Genomic DNA, 27,390 nt, shown 5'->3' on the forward strand with positions numbered 1-27,390 from the left:
CATGTACTTTTAAGAAAAACTTTGCCAGGCTTTAAATCTAAAATACAATAACCACAACTTTTTTCCCCAAAGTAGATATTTTGTAGCTTTATTACCTAAGTAGAAAACTACAGTTTCAAGAAGTTGTTGCTCTTCTGTGAGAAAATCTTTGTCCTCAACCAGATGCCAACATGTTGGAGAATCCTCCCAACTGCTTGCTTGTTGTCTTAATCTACTCATGGCAAAAGTTGATTTCTAGTGCATTCCCAGGCCAGTGGGAATTTCTGCCCTGGTCTGACAGCTATTATGGGCCGCCTTTGACATAAAGCCCTTGCGGGGTCTAAATAGCCCTCTATTCTTCGGGCAGCACTGAAAGGGAGCTTTGTGCCAGAGATTCATTAAACTGCACCTCACAGCCCCTTCGTAAAACGGGTCTCAATAATGAACAGTCGATTTAACTAGAAAAGCTGCCGGAGCTGTTAAATTAAAGGGGAATAAAGTGCAGTTGGGGCTCAGTGTGCCAGAAGAAATGTTGACCTTAAGAAATCCTGGATATGAAACTGCTGCTGTAAACAGTCATGTGTTTAGAGGAAGTTTCATTGCCAGCAGTATATACAACAGATGATGTGTCCAACAGTCAGTGTTTTTGCCAGCTCTTAAAGTTCTTTAAAGTAGGTTTTGAGCTTAAAAACAAATTAAGGGACACACCCTTTATCTATCTAGGGATTGGCATTTTTTTCCTTTGCCCAACCATTTGATAGAAGTTATCTCTTTTTCACTAAGAAGAAAAAAGAACAACAGGCCATTAATTTTCTAGAAAGACTGAGTTGTTTAAGTGTTTAAAAGATTAAATCAGTGAAGCAGAGCTATTTTCTTTCTCATGTTAATTCCCAGGCAGAAAGGAGATTATGCAACCGTTTGGCCAACACAACTCTCTGGACTGAAAGAAACTTAAACACCACAAATACTGGTGTAGCAAAAGCAAATGTGAAGATCTGGACCAATGCAACTCTGATGTAAGGCACCTTAAAATAAATTTACACGCATTGCATTTTTCCACACTAACATGATCCAACTGTAATCTGCAGTGCATTATACTGATTTCTTATGAAATACCAACACATAGTTCCAAATGAATAAAAACTATGCTTTATTTTCTTTTACAAATAAAAAGCTGGTCTGCGAAAATTGAAATTAATTAAATCTCAGAACACTGATGCATATGTTTGCTACCTTATAAAAGAGTATGCATCCATCTAAACTGATCCAGGAGCATTAATTAGAGAATCCACCAAAAGGACAGTGGTAAGTGAAGAGCTGCAAAGCCGCACCACTTTGTGCTGGGGGAGATCTGTCAATAAAACAAACTATAAAGTTGTGCTGTGCACAAATGTATGCCTTATGTAAAGTGGCAACATTCATGAAAAATTAATAAGAAGTCATATTTGCAGGCTGCTTCAAGGGGACTAGAATGCTCTGCTCAGATGATACCACAAGCAGTATGTGTGGTGGAAAACTAGAACTGTATATCACCCTGAAGACACTCTCCCTCCCTACCATGAAACATGGCGGTGGCGACGTCATGCTGTGACAATGCTTTTCTTCTGAGACGACAGAAAAGCTTGACGGAGTTGATGAGAAGATGGAGCCAAAAAACTGTCACTGTTTGAGGCTGCAAAAGAACTCGACAATAGCATCAATGGCTTTAAACATACAGTACAGCCAGCGCTACAGTCTTGGTTGGTTTCATGTGTAAGAAAAGGCAGATCAGACTCCAGATCAAAATTCTATTGGGAATCTATGGTAAAATAATTCATGTACGCAAATACAAATTTGGGGAAGCTGTTACCCTTAAAGACTTGCAGCTTTAAATCCAGCAAAAGGCAATTCTACAAAGAGTTTAGTTAAAGGAAAAGGAGTCAATTTTACTTTAGAAACTTTTCACAAATTTCATGCTTTATCAATTAAAAAATGTTAAACCCATTTTCTCTCTGCTTTGCAATGATGTTCTTGAATATTGGGTAAAATCCTAATAAAATACTTCAGAATAAATTAATTATATGACATGTAAAGGTGTTTAAAAGATATATCTTTTTTTTTCTTTACTAGTTGCAGGGTTTTGGCAAAGTGACATAATCACAGTGAAGGAAGCAACCGCAACCCTTTTTTTTTCTTATTAGGGGGTCTTGGCTTTTGTACTGGTAGGTCATTCAGACCATGGAGTCTGACGCAGAGATCCCGGAAACAAGTTCCTATTGTTGCACTAAGGCCGAGGGAAAGGGAGGGGATGGGTAGAGACAGCCATGCTTAGAAAATAGAAACCAAGAGCACAGTTTAGAAGTCTTTATATTTAAACCCTGAAGACATTCTAAATCATTTTAAAATTTTTATTGCAGTGTTAACTCCCAATAACTAAATGTTGGACGGCTTATTATGGGTAATGTAATTTCGCAAACTTTTCTCTTTTCCTCGTTTTTTTCTGCCCTGCTTATTAGCTTTTACTTATTCAGCAGAACTAAACCCCGAAGGAGTGAGAAGGGACAATGTGATGTGACGTGCACAAGCTTAATCTTATCCTAATAGTGTGTGGTCTGTCTAAAAAGGGACAAACTCAAGAGCTTGAGCTCAGGCGAATACTAATAACATCTCTGATTGATGACGATTGTCAGGGAGCGAAAAAAAGAGCCACCAAATTAATGACCTCTCAAAGTCCTGAGAAACATTTTTTCGAAGGGCATTTAGTGCCAGAGACCCCGTCCTCCCCCATGTTTAGAAGTGACTAACTCCACTGAGGAGTCTGAGATTCATTCCAGGCTGTGACAAACTGCTTTAAGTTGGGCTTTGTGACGACTCCTTGTGGAAAATAAACTCACATACCAGCGCAGCACTGGTTTGCCCTCATCTCCTTCACAAGGTCATGTTTGGGTCAGGAACTTTTGCTTCAAGGGGTAACAAGTTTAAAGAGAAATATGAGTAAACTAAAAAAAAATGTCTGTGAAGGTCTGCATCATCTCACTGCATCACTTTTAACCTTCCAACAACCCCTCACAGCCTCTGCAGAACTGCTGGAAATGGATTAATAATATAACTAGCAGGGGGGCTTAAAAAGTCTTCAGAGTCTACAGGCTGTCCTGGTCCCACAATTTAAACTTTTAATAGCAGCCGGGGAATGAATGTGTGCCAAGGGGAATCCCACAGGTTGGTCCACAGGGGTAAGGTCAGCAGCCATAACCGCAATAACCTCCCACTACTTGCTTTATTGGCCTCCTCCGATTGTTTTTTATTAAATCTCGAGGATATTCATTTGCTCTTTCTTGGTGGAAAGGAAACTTTATGGCTAAAATCTTTTCATAAACATGACAAACAGTCTCTCCAGCACGGCAATCCCACATCTGTATCAAAACAAAACAAAAAACAGCACAGTATCTTGTAAACATATTTACATATAAAGATTTCCTCATGTTTTATTTCTTGAAACAATCTGATTATTTTTTTCCTGTATTTAAATGACCGATTCATCTAAATAAAATCCAATACATCAATCTGCCTTCAGATATTAATCAGTTGATTTTCTTTTTTTTCTTCTTCTTCATGTGTCTGGTTTGTAAATACAGCTGTTCTGTGAAAGATTCATGGAGAACATGAGTAAATAAAGATCATAAGAACACATCCAACAGTTCAGGGATAACATTTTAGAAAAGTTAAAAGCAGGATTTACCTCATTTGACTCCAGAGGAGCTGCAAGGATTAACAGCTTAAGCAGGACAATCTATTGACATAACAAGTATTAGCCCTGGACTTAAAAAATTGAGGGTTTATGCAAGCTTGGCAAGGAAAATAAAGACAGGAAAATTCTCCAAACAAAAACGAAAAAAAAAACTTTGGGCTGATCCTGAACCTTTTTGCATGATCAAAGCTGCTTTTTATGCAAGGTGCAAATAGATTTGTCTGTTCAAAATCAGCAACCAGCAAGCACACCCCTATTTTCATTGCTAACTGCAATAAAATATTATTTTATAGATTATGCAGAAGGTACAGTTAGGTTTTTATTGAACTATCATGAGCTCATTTTATTCATTGCAAAGATGATCTAGAAATAAATAAGAGGTTCTTAAATTAAATGTATTTACTCTTAGTTTGAGTAGGTACATAAGTTGATTTGTTGATGGAATTATTATATTTACTCTTAAATTAGATAATTAGATAATATGCAGTTGTTTTTTTTTATTTTAAATATAAATTGTCTTGTTCCATTGGCAGTGTCTCACTTACGTCCCTCCTCAATTCAAGAAATGCACTTATTTTAAGAAAAAATTATTTAATTTCAATTATTTTTGGTGCTGAATGATTTGGTAAAGGAAACTTTTGCTGTTTAGAAAGCAATCCTGCTGTAAAACTGACTTCTTCTGACCAGCACCACAGACCAGCTGTCTCACTGTGTGATGTGGAGGCTGCAGCGCCTCAGACTGGAAAAAGGTGAGGAGAGTGGTGAGAACAGCAGAGAGGATCATCGGGGCTCCTAATCCATTCATTAAAGATATTTCATTGCAGCGCTGCGTGTCTCGAGCCCCTAACATCATAAATGACCCCTCACACCCCCACCATGGACTGTTCTCCCTGCTGCCCTCTGGGAAGAGACTTTGAAGCATTTGATGCAGGACCAGCAGGTTCTGCAACAGCTTCCCCACTGCCATCAGACTGGTGAACTGTTGAAAACTCTAATAGTCACAAATCAAGACTCTGCATCACACTACATGGCACATTTTTCAAATCCCTTTAAAAAGAACTCAGCTCAGAGATCTACTGCATTTTGGACCATATTTTATTATTTAGCATTGCTCTGAACCTTCCTTATCAATGCCTTTTGCACCATGTATTTTAACTGGATCTCCTTTTCTCCTAAACTGTTTACATTTTCATCACTGCTGCACTTTATAAATGGAAATGTTCATTTCACTACTAACCTGCTGATCCACTGCTGAAAAGCTGTACAGTATGCATCAAAATTTTGTTTTGTGTAGACTCTGTGTATAAAAAATGACAATAAACTTTGTCTAAGTCTCTGAGTAAGTCTAAGTTCTCTCTCAGAGAAGACAAAGATAACCAACATTGTTGATTGATGTGAAAAGAATGTCTCCATGGTGTAGACAGCTACATGCTGTGGAGACATTCTTCTTAAAAAGGGTCAGGAAAGCTCTACTGCTCTAAGCAATAAAACAGTGGTTCATAATACTGGTCCAGTCAAAGTCCAGATCTAAAACAAAGTCATTTTAGTGACCTATGAATGATTTTCAGTCACTTTCCATTCAATCAGACTGATCTTGTGCTGTTTAGCAAACATGAGTGGGAAAACCTTTTTGTTAGATATGCAATGCTTACAGAAACCTACTGTAAAAGACCTGTTAACTAAAAATGCAATGCATTGATTCGAGTGAATACCGGTACAAATATTTTCTTTTAGCTCCACAGTCGTCCACTTTGGGGTAGTCTATCATCTGAGATAATGTATTAATAAAACACCTACAGAATTTATTGTGAAACACAATGAAATGCTGAAAAAGTCAAATAGGGTATGAGAAGTTTCAGAAGCCACTGTTTGTTGTTTTGACTAATTGTAATTTGTAACATCTACTGTAGAACAACAGAAAAAATGCCACAAAAAAAAGCATCACTTAAAATGCTTTAACAGAAAACTGTATTTTATTATTGATCTTAATGCAGCAAATACATTCAATTCAAAGAATTTAGTTCATATTTTGGTGTCAGAATTTTCTCCTGAGGATCATTTATGCAAAATAAAACAGCAAGTGACTAAATTAGCTGATTCAATAATACAAAAAACTGGCATTTTAAAATAAAAAATTAAGGGTTTCCAAAGTCCTGATTTCCAAAAAAGAAAAATATCATGTGGGCAGAAAAGCCATAATTGATTTTACTTAAAATTAATTCATACACATAAAAATGTGCCAATATTTGCCAAGTCATTATAATGAGAGTTTGAGTAACTGAATGAAAAGTATATTTATTGTAGCATCTTTGCAAAAATGAAAAGCAAAACATTTTACCCATTTAAAATGGAGTGTTTCTAACTAGATAAAAAATAGCAAACAAAATGACATTTCCAAAAAACAGAAAAAGATTTAGAAAAAGGCAAAACTTTGGCATCATTTTATTAGACAGCACCTTATGAATCTCCGTGTCGCCCCGGTTGACGTTAAATATTGCAGTTCACACCACTAAAGATCTTATGTAAACATTTTCCAGTTTTTGGAAATGGACGGTCTAGTTCCAGTTGATTTCTGAGCTTGCCTGATCCACTTCTGAAAGTACTTGAGCTCTAAAGCTCTTGCATCTCGGACCGAAGGTGGATCGAGTTTGTTGCTGTAGCGGAGGTCCAAATGGTGAGCGCCATCAGGAATCAGAATGGAAACCAGAGACTGTGTTATGTTGGATGTCACTCCACCAGCTGACCATGGATCAAGTCCTCCGTTACTAAAGCATCAACATCAGAGACAAACACTTAGAAATGTATGCAAATTCCAACCTGTTGCAACATTGATAATTGGGTATATTAACAGAATTTGAAAGACTTCCTTCCTGGTTTAGAAGATAAAGCATGCTAAAATTCTGGAATTTGCTCTCAACCAACCCTGAATACAAATAATTGGCTTTTTTTATAAGACAGGTGTCCTAGGGAAGCAACTAGTTTAAAAAAGATTTACCATATGTGAGAACAAGTCTAATTTCCATTCAGAGGGATAAAGGAAGCCTGTTAATGTTCTTGTTTTGTCTGTTTTTAACCAATTACGGTCATTTTTAAAACTCATTGACCCTGGATCACTTATTTCTGGAAATAAATACGATTAATGGTATGGTACTGGCTAACACAGCCAGTCTTCATGCTCAATCAATGTTTAAATAGCCTTGATTTTATTATTCATTTATTAATTAGATTTGACTTCTGATTTTCAGTTCCATTTTAGTTTGAAGTATTATCACGTTTATTATGTTTAGTTTTTATTTTTTGAAAATGCCTATAGTTTTAGTCTAGTTTTTCTAATACCATTTACATTGTGTGGAAATAAATAAAAAAAAAATAATATAAAATAAAATAATAATAATAATAATAATAATAATAATAGTAGTAGAAAATATCCCAGATAAGGACAGACCAGCAGCACAAAAAGGATCTGTCATACTTGCCATCTGCTGTTGTTATGGGGTATGGAAAATATATTTTTTTTTTTTAAGTGAAAACAGCAACTAGAGACTAGTCCTCATATTCACATTGTAATAAAGACACAAACTAAAACTAAGCACATTCTCTCTTATAATTTAGTTTTAATTAATTTTGTATACTTTTGTTTGGTTAGTTCTTTTTGTTCTGTAAGGCCCAGTTCTTATTTTTATTTCGGTTAACAAAAGTGTTTTTAAATTCTACTTTTTGTTACTTGGTTAGTTGACAATAATAATGTTGCACTCAATTTCATTTTTATTCTGAAATCCAATATTTTTCATGAGGGTCTTTTATACTAAATAATGCAACCCCCATCAGACTTCATTCTGAATAATTCGGGGCATTAAAGTGACGCGCTCACACAGAATGAAAATGTAGATGTCACAAAATAGTGTACCCTTTATTAAAGTAATCAAGGATGTGACTGCCACTAAAAGTGTTCAATAAAGGCTTTGCTTGAAATAAAATCAAGAAAAAAAAATGCTGATGATTCTGTGTTATTATTAATCTCTTGAGCAGCATGAGCTCACAGTTTAATGGCCCCATCATCATCATCATACAAGAGTGAAAAACCAATCCATCTTTCAACAACAGCGTTTAGCATAGCAGTCAAATAAAATGTCATGTATCTATTGTCATGTATTTGCTTCATATAGCTAAAATTTTCATCAATATTTGATATTTTCTATTAGAATATTAATCTGATGGACTCAGAAACTGCATCTTTGATTTTGAACTGTGGTAGGATGTCACACATCATCTCTCTGTGTTGTTCTCTAGTGTTTTGTGTACATAGCTGGGCCCATGCGAGTGTATACCTGCATGAGAACAGCTTAGCATAGGAGCAAAATGGCAGACAGTACATAAGGCAAACCAAAATGAAAGTTATATCAAAATGTAGTGTTTCAGACTATAGACAGTGCTCAATGGCACACCTGCTGGTAAATATGTTCTTATTTCTTACCTAGGTTGTCCAACAAATGTCTACCCAAGCTAGTATCCTGCAACTTCTAGCTGATTTCAATTCTCCCAACATACCTGAATAAATGAATGATTCATTAAAAGGTCCTACCGGGGTAATCTGATCCAAGTGAGAAGGAGGGATGGATCTCATGCTGCAGGATTATAGCTCAAAATTGAGCAAAGTTAATCATTCCTACAATAAGATTTGTTCTCTTTAAAAAAAAAAAAATAAAATAAAATAAATAAAAAGCAGAAGGATCTTACCTTCATCCTGTTATAAATAAAATAAAATAAAATAAAATAAAAAAACGAACAAATAAAGTCCTGAAATTAAGATTTCACAGAAATAATGTCTAAATACTCCAAGGTTGTGGAAACAAATTCTAAAGAATAAAGGAACAAATCAATTCATGATTTGCCTTCAAATTTCCATTTTATAATAGTTCACACTGATTGCTGAGATTTTGCAAACACTGATGAGGGATTAACTGAAACACTAAGAGAATATAAGGAAAAGTGTTTTATATCCATTGTAGGTCACAGCAGAGGGCCTGCCATATCTAGACTATTGGTCTTCCATAGTGATGGGAGATCTTCTCAAAGTTTACGGTTTGTGATATAGGAGCCATTTAAATGATCTACTGGCCTCTACAGGAAAACCTTAAATGGGTATTAATTAGGTCTATTAGTAGGATAATGCTCCTTAAAATATGAAAAAATAACCACAAAAATTATGTTTGTCTAGTATACCCCACTCGTTAGTTTTCTCTATTGGATAATCATATTAGTATCTCAGGTTCAAATGGCAGTGACCATAGCTGCATTTATTTCAACCTCTCATTTAATTTGCACCCATTACAACCACAAGTGTTAATGAAAAGGAGAATCATTAATCAGGACAGCTCTGACCGATTTCCTGCTGTTTGGTTCTAACATTGATGAAGAGGATGTGTCTACATTTGTCAAAACCTTTGACAATCATTGTAAATCTATTTCAAATGCGGTGGCATCTTTTAGGTAAAACATCATCAGATGTTTGAAATTTTTATCTAGAATGATTGAAAATATACGTAGAAAACTTTTTGCAAAGTTGAACGCCTGTGAGAAGTATCGAAACTTGAAATACACAGATTACATCTAAAAAGAAATAATTCATTTTTTCTAGATGACAAGTTTAATTAAAAAAAAAAAAGCCACACTGTTTATTTTGCAAACCTCATTGCTTCTAAAGAAAGACACCCTGAAGCCCTGTTTGGTACCATTAAGACCGCGGTTCTCAAAGTGTGTGGCGCGACCCACTGGTGGGGAATTGAGACGTGACAGGTGGGGCGCGCCAAGTTCCGGTGTGTGTGGGTGTGTGTTGTGTGAAATGTAGAACGTGTGAGAGCAAACTGTCCTTATAGCTGTATGTTGCCGCTTTTTAGACCAATCAAACCCACAAAGTAATCATTACTAGCCTACATGCAGTCTAATTAAAAGAACATTAGATATGAGAAACATTTCACCTGGAACTGAAGTGCCAAAATAATGATTGACGTAACGTCGGCATATTATTTGTAATAATGTTGTGTGTTGCCAACTCAGCGACTTTGTTGCTAGATTTCAGACCCCTCCAGCGACTATTTTTCAAAAAAGCGACTAGCGACAAATCTAGCGACTTTTGGAGACTTTTACATGAAAGCACGTATCGTTCCTTTTCTTGTCCTCCAGCGGCAGGTGCTGCCGTGGGGCGCCTCCCCCATCCCCACCCCGTTCTCCCCCGCTATCGCAGGAGTCCCTCTCAGCGCTGCAGAGACACAGCATGTTTACCCTCAGCGTCCAGACTGCAAATAAAGCGCACATGCGCCGGGATTGACGGCGCAGGTTGATCATAAATAACTGAATTTGAAATATTTTATCTTAAATAAATAACGGCGTTTGATTCACACAGCAGCATGTTCATGTTGTACCGTGATTTGTAGGCTCCTTGGTGGACCACAAGGGAAAAAAAGAAAACGTTTAAAAAAGTTTAAAAAAAATTGTAACTCCGCCATAGTGTCTCTTTATGGTTCATTTTGCCGGTCACAAACCGGGTAAAGGAGGAGGGTTAGTATTGTAATAAATTAAACATTAATAAAACAAAAATAATAATAATAATAAACATTAATGGACAGAAAAAAGTAGCTCTATATTATTTGGGTGTTTTTACTCACTTTTTGTCTTTCTCTAACAACGTTATTTCTCCCACTCCCATCTCAGCTGAACATTGAGCATGACTTGCGAGTGGCAGTATCAAGCCTGCAACCCCGTTTTGAGAAACTGTGCAATGCAAAACAGGCTCATTGCAGCCACTGATGCAGGGATAAATAGACCTGTCTTGCCAGATGGATTTCATTTCTTTTCTTTTATTAACAGATTGCAGAGTGGCAGCTGCATTTTTATTTTCTTTATTTTTGAGCTTGCTGTTATTTGATGTAGATAGTTTGTATTTAGATACTACTTGTTACTTCAATAAAATTGGAACATTTTAAGATTGTTGCATATTTCATTAGTATTGTGTTGGGGCGATGGGGACAGGCGGGGCTTGAAAATTCCCCCTTGTCCAAAGTGGGGAATGACAGAAAAAGTTTGAGAACCATTGCATTAAGATGACGGTGGCTCCTGATGTCCCTCAAGTTCGAGTCAATACTAAATCCGACTGCAGTTGTTTCTACATTATTTTTAAAGATGCTCATTTAAGTTTAGCAATTGTCCTTCAACATTTCTTTTACATATAATATAGTAAAAGACCTGTCATTTTTAACTTGGTCCGGTTTTAATTCTGTTACTTTCCAGGATATTAGTTGCTTCGTATGAAAACAAAAGCAAGCTCTCTTGATGTCCTCCGATTTATCAATGTGTTTGATTGAAGTGAGCCCTGTTTACGTAAAGATTCTTCATCTTTTGTGTTGAATGTGCATAGTAAATGTATATACTGTAGTAAATGTGTATAGTAAATGTGCATAGCCCTTATTGATTTTTAACAAGCAATTGTTAACCTGATTTTAAAGAGATCTCACATTGCTCACTCATTACACAGCAGTTATTACCCAATATCTAATATCAAGTTTTTTCAAGAGGGTTTAATGCATAAACATGCTTATTTTCTAAAGAGCAACAATATATTGGACAACTTACAGTCTGGGTTTCATGACATTAACTCAATGGAAACTGCTTTGCTTAAAATATGTGGGGACTACGCAATTGCAGCTGACTCAAGAGAGTATTCAGTTTTAGGCCTCTTGGACTTGAGGTAGTTCATCATGTCATCTTGATTAAAAGGCTCCCACATTTCAGATTGCCTGATATTGTTTAACAGTAGTTTATATTTTACATTTTAAAGAGATTTTTCAGGGTTCGCATAAAACAAATGTTCTCAGACTCTTCAGACCCAGATGTACATCCATACCTGTTCTTGTTCCAATCCTATTTTTACTTTACATTGCAACATTAGGCTGGATCATTCGCTGTTTTAATTATGTTTTGTGTGATTTATATGCTGATGATACAGTTATATCGTTCCTTGAAACCCTAGATTATTTGAATACCAACAAAATTAAAGCATTTTAATGATTAAAACTAATAAAGATTCCTGAATTCTAAGTTCAGAAAGCACATCAACTACCTAGGATCTGTTTTTCATTAAAATCTCAGAGATCTTGACGGAAATTTCTTGTTTAGCATTCAAATCAATTAGCTCAAAAAATGTTTTATTAATAAATAATTATTAAGAAGCTCAAATCTACCGTCTTTTGTTGTGAATCAGAGATGGTTTTATGCTTTTAGTTTGTCTTTGTTGGATTATTTTAATGGTTCCTTTACCTGTTTTAACAAATTTGCTGTGAATTGCATTTAGATTGTGCAGAATATTATAGCAAGACTTTTCACAGGGATAAGCAGAAGAGCTCACATTCCAGCCTTAGCTTCATTCGACTGGAGTTAATTTGAAGTGTCATAATAAACATTTTGAAACTTTTAGAGCCCTGCATGATTAGACCCCCAATAAATAGGGCTTCAGCCCAAGATTTCTGAGTTCTAAGATTATTTAGAACTTATTTCTTGTGTTCTGTGAAGAACTTGGTACGTTTTTTTTTTCCATAAAACCTAAATGAATAAAATTCTACTTACTTAAAATTATAAAAAAGAAAACGAAAGGCAACAACCAGAGGCTACGCAAGGAAAAAGTTCTTATTTAAGTCATCAATAACCCCCCTAAAAAAAACCACTGGCATTGCCTGTATTTCAGCATGTTTTCATACCTGAAGATAATGTTGCTATGGGAACCAATCTTTTTCCCCCCATACACCGTGCCAGCCCAATCGGCGCGAGGCCTGACACCGAAGACGGAGTTACACTCATCAGAGAAGGCCTGGAAGTTCCACTCCTCTGGTTCAAACATGTCCTGGACTCCATCTGTGCACATTGGCATCACCATCTCTGTGCAAGCCTGAGGTGGAGGGATTAAACACACATTTACTCTGAGAGGTAAACCTGCAGACTAATATCTCTGTAAATCCATAAGCTGTGTACCTGGAAGAACCAGCCGAGGGCACCGAGGCTGCCGGTTGCCGTCTGAGATGTATTCAGGCAAGGAGAATTTCCAGTGTAGTTGTAGTAGACCTTTGCTGCTTGGGCAACACCTTGTAACAGCTGGTAGTCTGATACGGTGGAATTAAAATTGAGATACTTGCACACCACCTTTAAAAAAACAGCAGATTTCAAAAGTCAATTTGCTTCCTCACAAATCTGTATCTATATTATGTGTGTTTATATTTTGAATTAGTTGAATGTATATTATTTAATTATTTTACTGACAAAAATCCCGTTTCCAAGCAAAACAAAAACAACTTTTTCTCCTAAAAACTCAAAAGATGCAGGAGCTACTATTATATAGTTTCTAAGGAGCAGCGATACCAATGTGGTATGTGTGCAAATATCTTGGAAGTGTCAGGTATGAAACCGCCCAGACTCCAAAGGTAGAAAAGGCAAAGGGGTGAAATGGCCCCCGCTGTTTAAAAGCAGAAGAAAAACAACTGAGATTGGTCCAAAACAAAGTTAGGTCATCTTTTAGAAGCTCTGTGTGAGTAAAAAAAAAGATTCAGGCATCCGACTGTTAGATTTAAGTTCTTTACGAGTCTAAAGAATGCTTTTCTTGAGGGCCATAAATTGTTTTTCTATGCATAAAGGTGGCGCCTGATTTGCATATGAAACTGCCTGGAATGAACTTGAATTTATTACTTAGAAGAAAAAAAAGACAAGTTAAATAATTTAAAAATGTCACAGGGTTTAGGTCTCATTCCTGTTTTCTTTGACTAGCTGATTTCTCTGCGTTATTAACATGAGTGATAAATATTTGCGTTTCGGCTCCTGTTTGATTTCGCTGTGTGTTGTTATGGTTGCAGCGGCAGAATTGGACAGCGCTGTTGTTCTGCACCTTTTGTGAGGCAGAAAAACTGGGCTCTCTTTATTTTTAGAGGTTGGAGGGGATCGGCATCAGAGTGGAGTTTGTTACTAAGGCTTTTGTTTTGGGCAGGGGAGGAGTTGGTGGTCGATGGCTGAGGAGGGCCACAGACATGTCCGACTAAAGATTTATACTGTGGAGAGAAAAAAAACCCACAGCTCCAAAGCACCTTCTCCGTACTTTTCAGATAGGATTAGTTTTATACATTCATCTCTGCCAACAGATTTCCCTCCTCTAAGCCTTCAATACCCCGTTCTCACACACACTCAGATAATCACATTAGCTTTGTCATTAAAAAAGCTCCTCTTTGCACCCACTGCCTAAACCGCTTAAACCACCCATAGGGGTTGCATACATTAAGATAAAGAAACCAAAAAAATAAAAGTGACCATTTAGTGCTCATTTCACATGATGTAACATGATGCTCATGGTTCTTTTCAATGGCTCAAAAATAAATAACAGAAATGTATCAGAGTAGAGGAAGACAGATTCTGGTGGGGAACCCTGGGATGCAAACTAAAGGACTGTAAAGAAAGACAGCATTTACTATACACTTATGAAAATGCACTGCCCCCAAATAAAGTTGCGGAAAACACTCATTGCCCTTTTTTTTTTATTTATTCCATTACCTCCATGCATTCATTTTGATTTTATGTGATAGAAGTAGGGCTGAAACAATTATTCAGATTAATTGAGATTGATCACTTATTGTAATAATCCGTCAACTAATTTAGTAAATGCCTAAACTAAAATAGACTAAAATAGACGGACTAAAATATGCCTTTAGGTGACAGATCAACCAACCCTTGAGCAGCAATTATACAAAAAAAAAAAAATAAATAAAAAATATATAAAACTTTAGCATTTAAGATAAAATAGCTTTTTCGTCTGTCAATATGCTCTATTCAGAAGTCCTCAAGCTGAAATGTTTTAGTTACACCTGGTTTAATATAGTAAAAAGTCTTTGAAAAACAGTTTGCTATCCGATTATTAACAACCGACAGATTAATGGATTTGCAAAATAATTAGTTAGTTGCAGCCCTAGATAGAACCACACAAAGAAAAGAATGAATACAAATTTGAAAAGTATAGCAGGCCCCTTTACATTCAATTTCCTCAATAAAAAACCCTATTAGCAAGTCATTAGTAAGACAGATATGAGACCAAAAACAACTTTTTGGCCAACAGGAAAAATGCTATGAGAGAAAGGGGACTTAAACTGCACCGTAAAGACACCATTCCACCATGGCAATGGTCATACTTCAGAAAGGATAGGGGAGGTTCTCAGGGTTATGAAAAGATAGATGGCGCCAAATACTGGGCAATCATTTAGTAAAAACCTGGTGACCCCAAAAGGCTTGAAACTGGGGTAGAGATTTGTCTTTAAGGGGAATGACCTGGAATATACACCTAGATCTACAGGAGAAGGGCTCCGGTCAGAGTAGAATTATGAGTTGGAATTTCAGTGTGAAGGTTTACACATCAATTTAATTATGAATTAAAAAAAAAAAAGTGATGTCCAACGATGCCATTTGCCCAATCTGACTTACCTTGTACAAAAACAAATTAACGAAAACTTTGATCAATCTACAAAAGCTCAAAGCTGAAAGAGAAGCATCCCAAATACTCAAAGCTGTAATTGCATTAAAGAAGCATAACGACTTTCTATTTAAAGTTTGATTGTGACTTGACTTTTCTAATAGATCTTAACAGGCTCTATTTCTCTTTCACACGAAGCACATCTAGGAAAAAGATATAAGAAAGAAATTAAAAAGAAAGAAATTATACAACTAAACCCGAGCTAGGCTATAAAACAACGTATTTCCCAGTAAATGGATCCAAAAGTCTTTACCTGGATTGGCCAGGCAGGCAGGGGCTGAAGGAAATTGGCTTCGTACGGATAGTCCACCATGGCCAGATTCACCCAGGTCTCTTGAAGCCAGCTTTTAAAGCTAACAGCATCGTTGTTGTTTTTTAGAGGAGTGCATAAACTGAACTCTTCTGACAGCCATTGAAGACCAGATGCTTGATGGTAGGTGGAAAAAAATAAAAAGTAATTTAGTCAAAATTTAACAAAAACATTATGAAGCAGAATGCCTGAAATGCTTTTCATTATGATTTTTTTGTATAATAAAAACAGGAGAAGTGAGCATAATATAAAAACCACATCTTTCCTTAGCTATCAGAGCTTAGATGTTTGAGCTTCTTGTCAAATTAGGCTGTTCAGGAGAAAGCAAACACTCATTTACTTCAACGTATTTACAAAGGAGCTGAGTCTCATATTTGTGTGCATGGTGCGTTTGTGGAAATACATACATAAGTTACCTTGAGCAAGGAATTCCGTTTTTTTTTTTTTTTGTGCAACAAGGCTCATTTTAAATCTAATACCTTTTCATTATTTTTCTAATTCTTTCTAAGATTTTCCTTTTTGTTCCTATTAATTCAAATGGATCTCATAAAATAACTGGAATGAAATTACATAAACTACCTTTCTATGCAGTACATAATCCATTCTCAAAGCAGGTAGTGTATAACCTGAATAATTTCTATTTAATCTTTATACTTCCTTTAGAAATTACATGCTCTTCTAAATAGGTAACATGAAGGTTCACATCATTAAAAGTGCAAATAATTATTGGAGCTTTAAAACATTCAAATAACATTCAAAATGATTAGCTACACCTTATAATATTCTTCCCTAAGAAAGGTCTCTTCTTAAAAAAGTACCACTTTTTATTGATAAACAATACAAGTGATGTTATGGGAGATAAGACTAAATGCTTTTTCTAATCTAAAGCAGTTGCAAATGATTTACCTGCAGACAGACAAGCGCTTCATTACAGTGCAACTCACCTGAAGAGGAGAGATTATTTATAGCCTTCCATGATCTTCTGATGTTTGCATCACAGTTATCGCCACTTTTGGCAAAGTCCTGCGTTACTACTTTATAGAAATCTCCACATGGCACCATGTCAGGAAACTGCCATATTGGTGCAGACGCTGCCAACGCCCTGAAAGCCGAGAACAAACAGAACCGATTCTATTTTTTCTCTGGAAAACCTCTAATCCATTACCATCAGTACTATACAGAGAAGATTTCTAAACTACTGTCCAGACAAGTCAACTAGTTTCAAGTGTCTGTCTTCACTCCATCAAATAAAAAAAATACATAAACCATGCAATGTGTGCATGAAAAGCTTACCCAATAACAATATTAGGATATTTCATCCTGAACCAGGCGGAGAGCATCCCTCCATAGGAACCTCCGATGGCGATGACAGGGCTGTTTCGTGCACCAGGTATAGTACTTTTTAGGTTCTCAATCAGCACAGCAAAATCTGCAAGGGCCTGCTCTGATGTCAGGTAATTCAGGTGTTTGCTGTCCTGCAGGTTTTCAATTTAAAAATGGATATCTTATTAACATGCATAATCTTTAATATAATTAAATTGATAAAGTAGTTTATTGCGTGTAGACTAGCCTGTTTGTATCTTAACTCACACTATAGGAAGCTTGTCCAAATGGCAAGGACTCTCCATAGTAGCGATGTTCAGCAAAAACAAGCATGGCGCCCAACTGTTCAGCAACTTCCCACATAAAGCCCTGAAAAAAAAATATATATATTTTTACAACAACAACAAGAAAACAGGTAAATGTTTTATATAAAACTAGATCATATGGGTGGACACGTGGATACTTACAGTGTTGTTGCAGAACCAGGTGATATCGCCTTCATTCCCGGTGTAAAATAAGATAGGTCCATCTGGCTGGTGCCAGTGTTTGTCAGCCACAAGGTATCTCTGCTTAAAGGTGCCATCTTGGAGGAATCCAAAGTGATCAATCTGTGAGCGGGAAAAAAAAAGGTCAGCAACAAATGATGCATATAGATTGATGTGCATCAATAACTATGGTTATTTCTGACAGATAATTGTGCAATGCATTCATTAGTTTGGGATTTAAAATTTACCTGCACACTAAATATTACAGCCTAGACTTGAAACTTTTCATTAGGAGGAAAAGAATTAAAAAAGTGAAAGTAATTTTGAAGAAACACCATCAAAGTCTGTATTTTATTTTGTTCTGAGATATTTTAAAGGATTTTAGCATAATTTTTAAGAAATCTATAAAAACAAGAATTACATGTTAAAATATGTTTTAAAGACTTTTTAAAAGCATTTTTAATGTAAAAATTGAAGGTTTTTCTTGACTGTAAAAACACTTAACGAGCAGCTAAATATAAATCGGAACACCACAATCTTTACAGGCTTATATTTTTCTGCCTAAAAAGTTTTAATGACATATGCCAATATTAAGATTGAATTTATTGATACTAAGACTTTTCAACTTGTAAAAAGTTCTTAATCCGTTTGCCCTCTTAGGGTTTTATTTCTGCCTTTTTGTCTCAGCCACTCTGCATTCATACCATATCATGGTACACTAATAACGTTAAAGTATCCTGCTTTACATCAGTGATTTAGCTACTAAATGCTTCAGCTTTCTGGTTCTAGGCCAAATCAATTTTCATTAGTAGTTAGATATGGCTCCAGCATTTCTCATTTTCATTGATTTTCTTTCCCCCATTTTATATTGCAGACTTGGGGGGGCATCATTACCTTTCCAAATACATATTATATTTGCAATAAACAAGGTAGTTCTGTGTCTTTAAACCTGTTACACATGTTTCACAATGTTGGTAAACATTTACCGTATCCTTCCAAGAATTATGGAAAGGAATTTACCTAAAAAAAATATGTTGAAAAAAATAATCAGGTAAAATCAAACATGAAAAATGATAAAAAGTTAGCAAAATAGACTCAATGAGTCAAATCATGATTATAACTTTCTTCTTTTTCTGGTATAAAAATGGTTTCTGTATTTAAAAGCATGAACTGATCATGATTTTTTATTTCTCTGCAACAGTGCTGGGAATTAAGATGGGATCATGAGGGGCAGCTTAATAGTCAATTTAAATGCAACTACAGAAGCAGGCTCTATGTTCAGTACTAGCCTCTTTCTTATTCTGATCATTGGTACACTGTTCATTGCCCTGATCATGGATACCATAATAACCTGTACAGTTCCACTCATTATTACCAGACACACAAACTATTAAAAAAAGATATTAAGAAAAGCTATTTAATAATATATCTTGATAAAGAACAGCTGTAGAGGGTGTCATTTATTAACATTTGTGCAATTGAAGCAAACCTCTAGGAGCCTATTTAGAATAAGTTAATGATGCCTTGCTAAAGCACTAATATCCCTTGAACTTTTTAACATTCATTCACATCACTGAGATAAGCATAAGTAAATATGTGCGATGAACAACAGAAAGTAGTCTATGTATCTGAGGTGGGAGGAAAACATTAAATTTTTTTTACAAATAGAAATGTGAAAGACTAAGCAGTGCTTTGTAGAACAGGCATGTCTCTGCAATTAAAGCTGTAGATTACGGCAGGTTGGGTCTAAACCAGCATACCGTATATAACTGACGACCAGTTCTGTTTAGCAAACTAGGGTGAGGTATGCTACAATGCTGCATCTTCTCAGTCAGATGTCAGCCTGGACTCTGGCTGTATCATGCTAATACATGATTCTGCTTTGATTTGTGCATATCAAAATTGTGAAAAAATATAAATATTTTGCATATAAGTTAAGAAAACATAAAAAGTCTAACCTTTGGCTATCCGATTATTAATTGATTAATTGATAAAATGATCGACAGATTAGTTGATTATCAAAATAATCCGTTAGTTGCAGCCCTACCTCAATCTGATAAATGCCCCTCCTCTCCCCACCAAAAACAAAAAATGTCAAATTTAAACTAAAGATGAAATAAAAAGAACATAGTATGAATTGGCCACACTTCTAAAATGTAAGCTGCTCTTAGGTCACACCCCGACTTTGGACTTTAGGGTAATTAGCACCAATTTGTATAGAGAAATTCTGGAACCATTTAAAGAAGATGCCACATTAGTTCCAGCTTCTTCGAGCTCTGAAATATCCTTTTTCACAAACCCTCAGGGAGTCCTGGACATTTTCTTTCCCTTTCAACCATATTTCCCCGTGTTCTTTCCTTAACAAAGGCAGCTTCGGGGAGAAAACGACCCCATGAGGTTTTTCTAAGGTCCAGCCTCTGAAACAGCTCTCAGCACTAAATACAAAATGTTTCTGTTTTGTTTCCCCCCCCCTATCGTCGCTCTGTCCCCTCCATGGAAGAAACAAAGGAGGCAGGGTTTTTATGAGCCAGTGACAGCAAAAAGATTCTGTGGGCCTCAGTGTGTTCATTCAAGCCTCAATTCCTGCACTTGGCAGTGTTTTTTAAGGGTGAGCGGACAATGAGACAGTTTAAAGGAAATGTTCTGCAGTTTGGCAGCAGAGATAACTGGTACGGGCCAAACATGCTGTAACGTGTGTGAACAAAGAACTTCAGCTACTTTATCATGAATGTCTTCCATTGTATATCTTTGGTTATTCCGATGTTTTAAAGGGTAGCTATCCAGCTTAGGTGGAATTTAACCATAAAATGACTCTGAAGCAAAATCTTCATCTTTTTTATTGCACGGAGAAAAATATTCTAATAAAATGTGGATTTTAAAAAGACGGGAGAGAACCCTTTCTTTATGGGGTTTAGTGCTTCAGCAAAACCAAGCTAACTCATCCACTCAGTATGCATGACACACTGCCTGTAAATCTGCTTTCATAACACATAAAGAACTGAAGCTCTACTGCCACCATGTGGTCAAAGCCTCTATTTCATTTGGACTCAATTAAATATCTTAGTGGTTGCAGCACCTTACTACGGAAGAGGATTAGGGCCACTGGGGAAAAAAAAAGTTAACTGATTTTTTAATATTATTTCAGTACAATATGAGAAAAAGTTAGAATTCTGAGATTAAAGTCAGAATTCTGAGGAAAAAAAAGTCAGAATTCTGATTTTTAAAAAAGTCAGAATTGTAATAAAAAAAAATAAATAAAAATTCTGAGATTACAGTCAGAATTCTGAGATTAAAGTCAGAATTCTGATTAAAAAAAGTCAGAATTCTGAGATTAAAGTCAGAATTCTAATTAAAAAAAAAATTCTGAGATTAAAGTCAGAATTCTGAGAAAAGTCAGAATTCTGAGATTAGAGTCAGAATTCTGATAAAAAAGTCAGAGTTCTGAGATTAAAGTCAGAATTCTGAGAAAAGTCAGAATTCTGAGATTAGAGTCAGAATTCTGATAAAAAAGTCAGAGTTCTGAGATTAAAGTCAGAATTCTGATAAAAAAAAAGTCAGAATTCTGATTAAAAAAAGAGTCAGAATTCTGATTAAAAAAAAAGTCAGAATTCTGATTAAAAAAAAGTCAGAATTCTGATTTAAAAAAAGTCAGAATTCTGATTAAAAAAAAGTCAGAATTCTGATTTAAAAAAAGTTAGAATTCTGAGAAAAAAGTCAGAATTCTGAGACAAAATTTTTTCCCCCATATTAAACTGAAATAAAATTAAAAAAATCAGTTAACTTTTCTTTTTTCCAGTGGCTCTAATCCTCTTCCATACATTACGCTCTGCTTTGGAATGGTATTGTTCTTAGACATTTTTTGTTATGTGTTTAATATATAAATTTTTCATATGATACACAATCAAAAATGAAAGCATAACTGTTAAATAAATATAAATTAAAGTTTTCAAAATTATACGTACAGTTTAATATCCAATTTCTTTGGGGTTTGTCTTTGCCTGCTTTTCACATGTAGAGAATGAAATAATTATTTGGCAAATAGCTCAGGCTCAGTCTGATTGGACAGACAGTATTAAGGATTATCATCCCTTAAGTCTTGCCTTTTTAATCAGATTAAGGTCTAGACTTTAATTGGGTAATTATAACACATGAATGGGTTTTGACTTGAACCATTCCATGTTAAATTCGGCAGTTTATTTAAGAACATGAACACACACATAATTCCTAGACCCTTCTCAAACTTCTGTTATCTGAGGGATGCTGTGTTCATGGCAATCTTAGTTTATAACCAATGGGGTTTTTTGTTTGTAGGCCAGCATTTTTGTCTAATCCTATCCGAGTACATTCTTTCACGTTTGATGTGTCCCTCCATAGCTTATGACAAACTTCTCCACAATGTCATTATTTCATAAAGTTTAGATTTGCCAACAGTTTTTCTGTCCAATTAATGTCCAACCTCATCAGCCTTCCCAGAACCAGTGAGTTTTTGTAGAAAGAAGAGGTGAACTCTACTATTTAAAGGGTCCAGGAGCAATGGATATAATTTAGGGTATTCAGAGTACTTTCCCTTCCTCATCATATTTATTATTTATTATTGATCTTTGTTACTCAAGCAAAAAATAAATAAATTATATATATATATATATATATATATATATATATATATATATATATATATATATATAAAAAATATACATACTTCTGTTAGGAAATATAGAAAAAAAAAGCCTTAACTTGCACTGTAGATCTTTATCATCACTATAGAAAATGTCCTGAACCTACATTTGGTTTTTAAGCACACAGAGTCCAATAATCAGACCAGTTGCAGCAGTTAAGTTGTAGGATGCTAAAGGACACTTCCATTCATTGTCTAGAGACAGATTGGAGTCAAAAGGATTTCCTTATGACAACGCTGAACCACTTGGCGCTGCCATCACAACGGCCTGAACTACAACGTGTGGAAAACAGGCGACATCCCTGATGGTTTTTAAATCTTCTTTAAAAGCCCCCCCACCCCCCTTTTTGTGGAAACTCTTAATACACAGCGTGGTGTCTGTTTTAAGATAGTTTCATCATTTTTATTTCATTTAGTTTGTGTCTATTTGCTTTTCTATTTTTTTTTTTTGGTGCTTTATTAATTAAGTTGGGTGAAATTGGAAAGGGTTTGGTGAGAAGTTATTAAATTTCAGATAACAGAAGAGCTAATATAGGTATTGCAAAGTAATTCACAACGGTTTTATTTTTTTAACGTTTCTTTAAGGAGTGCACAATTCTCACCGATTGGCAAACGAGAGCTTACATAAGACGAGACAATAAGGGTGGGAAGGGGGGGGTCGTTAAAAGAGAGGAAATGGTCTTTATATTCTTTTCAGCACGGTTGATTGGACAGGATGCTGTGGGCAGGAACAGGTGTGGAGCATTGTCTACACATCAAAACATTGTTGAGAGCAGAGGCTTTATCATAACTGTCCTTTACTACCAGAAGGCACATTATTTCCCTGGTTTCATCAGTTTGCATAGCAACACAGACGTCTCCGTTTCCTGATGGCAAATAAGGACTAAAATGTCTAAAACAATGGTGTCATGTACAAACAAAAGCATGATACTCATTTTTACGTAGATACTTTTTCATTCAGAAATCAGAACTATACAAGTGTATTATAAGTACATAAACTAGATGTACAGAGAAATTTACTCATGACTGAGATCAGTTGATTATGGAAATGACCACCATCATTGAAAACGCTGACACCACTTTTCAGAGTGGCAGTCATTACTGGGGGAAAGGGCTTCAAATTTAGCTATTTTCAATATCAATAAGGTATTCAAAAATACAGTCAGAGGAAAGGAATGTAAAGAAGCTTCTAAAAAAGATCAATTTATGTTTTAGATTCATATTGGCTGCTTATTTTTGCAGCACATTTTAGAGAAGCAGAAGTGAGACTCATGATATAAAAGGAAGTTGTTGTTTTTTCTTTCTTTTGAATAGTCCAATTCCATTTGCCATGCTGGATTAACTATTTGCAATATTTTTAAAATCACAGTTTAACAATTTGTTGAAAACGAATCCCGAGATTGGTGTCTAAGGTGGAAATATTTATGCACTAGCCCTAACAGTATCTTGCAGGAGACACTTTAGTATACAGACTCTGATTACTGGATATCTGCTTTGAATTATTAGGCAAATTAGTGTCAAAGCACTCCATCCCCAATGTCATCCCACCTCTGATGCTGATCAAAACATTTAATAATTAATCACAACAGAAAGGCGGCTCTAAGCTCCTTGATAGTTACAACAAATTAATAAATGATTTAGCAATCTAACATAACAGTAAGTCAGAGCTTATTCCCTTTCAAATGTTAGGGTTGAAAGAGCTGTTCTTGTTTTTTTTTCAATAAAAAAATCATTTACATTTCTTTAATAATTAACTGCTTAATTTACAGGGGTTCAAAAACAAAAGAAGAGAAGAGTTTTGTAAATAACAAATGAGATAATTTGCAGTATCTTTGAGCCATCACTATCAGGCCTATATAATCTCATAGTGATTGATCGTGTGTGTTTTTTATATTGATAATAGCCAATATAACAACACACATGATCAACAAAGGATTAAAATATAAATTACAAATTGAAAACTATTGGCAAATTGTGAAAAAATTTTAAATTCTTTTTTTCATCTCTTTTTAGTACCGTTGTCCCTGAAGATGAGGCATGATTGATGTACATTTGCACTGCACCCAGATGCTTCTTGTTTTGACTACAACAAGATGTGCCGTGTACCGCTGCACATAATCCGAAATGTAATCCGAATCTCTACGAAGTAACGATACAAAGAAAATGTGCAGGCTGAATGAAGATCTTTCAAACCACCCAGAGGAGTAAATCGTTTTATTTTCACTGGGCCCTGGAGACCTCTTTAGGCAGAAAGCCAGGTAGGAGGATTCCGGTTCTGCTGGCAGGAACAGAGCCAATTGTGATGGCTTTCCCTTCACTACAGGAAGTCAGATGGAAACACCCATTGTTTGTAGACACACAACATGAACCTCTTTAGGTTTCAGGTAAAGTGGGGATTTTATAAAGAGCAAGTGGTCTTTTATTTTTTTTTCCTCTTAGGAAACTTTGGACAATAAAACCAACTAATGAATAAATCCATAAAAGATAGAAACGCTGCACAGATAGAATCAGGGCTATAACACATTTTCCATTTCAGAAAATGTAAACTTTGTTGGTATTCCTAACTGGATTTTATTTTCTGTTCTGGAAATTATGTAAAACTAGCAAACCCCTTTTTCCCTTTAGACTAAGATTGCTGTCCAAGCTTACATCCATCATGGACAACACCTTCCAACCTCAGCTCCAGTCTGTAGAGGAGCTAAGCAGCTTCTTTAGTAAAAGACTTTTACACCCTGTTTGCAAAAAGGAGCGCTACCACAGGTCATTCATCCCTGCTACAACCAGACTCTACATCACGACACTACAACTGCAATAACTTGTGCAATGTATAATGTGCAATGTACCATTTGATACCCTCTGCAATAACCTGTTTCTTTATATTTGACACCCAGTGCAATAGCTATTTATATAAATATCCATCTATATGATCCTATTTTTAAAAAAATGGACACACTGTATATACTGTATACATCCCATGCAGCTTTTTCTTCCTTTGGCACATTCTTCTTCTTTGACTATTTGAGCTGATATAACAAGTCAATTTCTCCATTGTGAGATCAATAAAGTCAATCAGTCAATCAATATATAATGCTTAGACTAGTTAAATCTGGACATTAATGATTGATTCTTTATATTATACCTTCTTTTTGCTTTTTAAACCTAAAAACGTGGTAATGTATGTACTTTTTGGGATTTAATCTGGACTCTTTTATGAATAACATGTACAGGTTATAATCCATTTCAATAATTTTTAAGACTTAATAGAAAGCTTAATTAATACACAGTATAATCCATTTTTGCACTGCATAGTGTGAGGTCCTTGGATCTTTCTCCAAGTATACTGGAAGTACCAATATAGACTTTACTTATCCAAGCAAATAAAAAGCACGTGGACTACCTCAAAGATCCATTCTAGGGCCAATTATATTGATTATTAACATTAATACATGACATTTAATAGCACATTGATTTATGTTTAATGTTGCTTACCACAAACAATATATAATACTAATTTTAAAATGATAACTACACTGGATGCTCAAGTTCAATTACACGCAACACTTATTAAAAATACAGGTAACATTTTTGTTTTTCTTTGACTACCAAAGGTGTGAATCATGCAGTAATGGGGAAGTGAAAGAAATAATAAAGGCGGAAGCAAATTAAGAACTTAATGCATAAGGTTGCATATATCAAAGAAATAAAAATAAAAAAAATAAATAAATGGTTGTTTTTTCTTTCTCTCACCTTTTGAGCGAAGTATAATGTTTTATAGCTGATAGGGGGCTCCGTGGTGCTGCGCTGCTCTCCAAGTCTGGTGAAAAGTTGTGACTTTAATGAGGTCACGTGCAAACAAGTCAAACACAAAGTTATGACACAGGTAGCAGCGATTGTGTCCAAACTCCTGCCTCCAGCCATCATGCAGCTCCAGTGTAAAACCCTCGCTGTGCTGTACTTCTGCAGATGATCACCGCATGATGTCTGCTGCAGTTGCATTAAGTCTACTCGCCCTGGAGAGGAGAGGAAGTGAGATTCGCTCTGTCAGCAGGTCCAGGGAGGTGTTGCCATTTAGCTTGTCAACTTGGATTTAGTTTGAGAGCAGATTCTGAAACCCGCCTCTACAGAGCGAATATTAGATGTAAAAGACTTGGAAAATGTTCCAAACTTTTGATTTATCTCTGTTAGGCAAGCAGCTAGGGAGGTAAACAAAGCAGATGGCTGGTTTGTAGCTGAACGCCGCTTGAGCTTAAGGGACGTACGTCAACGTAGCCGCCATCTTGTGAGGGGTATTTATTTATGGTTTTGTTTTTACATTATTTCCCAACAATATATAGTCGCTAGTTTTACAAAAACATTCTTCAAGTGTACAAATTTTGGGGTGCCTTGTTTTATTTTTTGTTTTTGGGAGGCATAAAACACTTTAGAGAAAGAATAATATTCCAATAGGTAAAAGCTGTGCTCTTGGCCTGCTTTGATGTTTCTCTGTTTCATATAATATGGTTAATGAGGGAATGAGTATTAACAAATGTACTTTTTTTTTGACCAGACTTCTTAATCAGTTCATGTCAATTCCATATTTTTTTAGCTAATAGGCTAAACATTATAGTTTTCATGATGATGATTAATGACATTGTCATCATCCTCATCATTATGAGGAAAAGAAGCTGGGAAGGGGAATAGGGCCTAGAGAAAAGAAAGAAAGGAAAGAAAAAAGGAAAAAAGAAAGAAAAAAAGAAGTCCTTAATAGTATAAATAATATATTTGATATGCAAATGTAAAATGACTGAAGTACTAAATACTGTTTAGTTTTGACTATATAACTATAATAAAATTATCTTTTACTATTATTATTTATATTTTCTTTTATAGTTATATTTTTATAGTTATATTTTTGCATTAAACACTGAGTAATTTTTAGTTTTATCTTCGCCCTGTAGAATGATATTTTTGAAAAACGTTCATTGTACATATTATTTGAATGAATTCAAGAAATTTTGGAGACAAATAAAATTAGATTTTAGCATATGTATGGATACAGTTTGCATTACCCATTGGTTGCTTTAACATAGTTTGGTTCAAAGATATATTAAAACGGTTTATTCAAAATAGATGAGAGTAAAAAATTTATTATTCTTTTTCCTTGGAGAACAAAGTTTCCAAACACTGAAGAAAACTTTGATTGGGGCTTACAAAATGCCACTCACAAGATGGCTGATGCGCCTTCAAACAGAAGACGCTGACACTGGTCGTCTCTAACGCAATGGTTGATGGGAGTTTGAGGTTTATCTGATATTTGAATGTTGACTCAAGTACTAAAGCTGCCCATACCGTACAATGCTA

At 35.4% G+C, this 27,390-nt stretch overlaps 1 protein-coding gene across 1 annotated transcript; it reads right to left on the minus strand.

Moving 5' to 3' along the window:
* Positions 1–5,660: 5,660 nt before the first annotated feature.
* On the minus strand, positions 5,661–26,285 carry LOC119789515 (prolylcarboxypeptidase (angiotensinase C)). Its single transcript, XM_038294432.1, has 9 exons — positions 25,798–26,285; positions 17,358–17,498; positions 17,158–17,259; positions 16,861–17,042; positions 16,512–16,669; positions 15,511–15,683; positions 12,728–12,895; positions 12,457–12,644; positions 5,661–6,471 (listed from the first exon to the last, which is right to left on the minus strand). Exons 1-9 carry the CDS (start codon positions 26,044–26,046, stop codon positions 6,225–6,227), a joined length of 1,608 nt encoding a protein of 535 aa, XP_038150360.1. The 5' UTR covers positions 26,047–26,285; the 3' UTR covers positions 5,661–6,224.
* Between the last annotated feature and the right edge of the window lie 1,105 nt (positions 26,286–27,390).

Source organism: Cyprinodon tularosa, unplaced genomic scaffold (genome assembly GCF_016077235.1).
Source record: "Cyprinodon tularosa strain WSP-4 unplaced genomic scaffold, ASM1607723v1 ctg34, whole genome shotgun sequence".
Taxonomy (NCBI): Eukaryota; Metazoa; Chordata; class Actinopteri; order Cyprinodontiformes; family Cyprinodontidae; genus Cyprinodon; species Cyprinodon tularosa.

What these genes read in the sequence shown, in the direction of transcription:
- LOC119789515 (XM_038294432.1), bottom strand. Translation starts at nt 26,046, where the DNA reads ATGCAACTGCAGCAGACATCATGCGGTGATCATCTGCAGAAGTACAGC. An exon ending in CATTATACTTCGCTCAAAAG is followed by an intron (nt 17,499 to 25,797) that starts GTGAGAGAAAGA and finishes TCCCGCTCACAG; the next exon opens with ATTGATCACTTTGGATTCCT. An exon ending in CCCTCGGCTGGTTCTTCCAG is followed by an intron (nt 12,645 to 12,727) that starts GTACACAGCTTA and finishes CCTCCACCTCAG; the next exon opens with GCTTGCACAGAGATGGTGAT.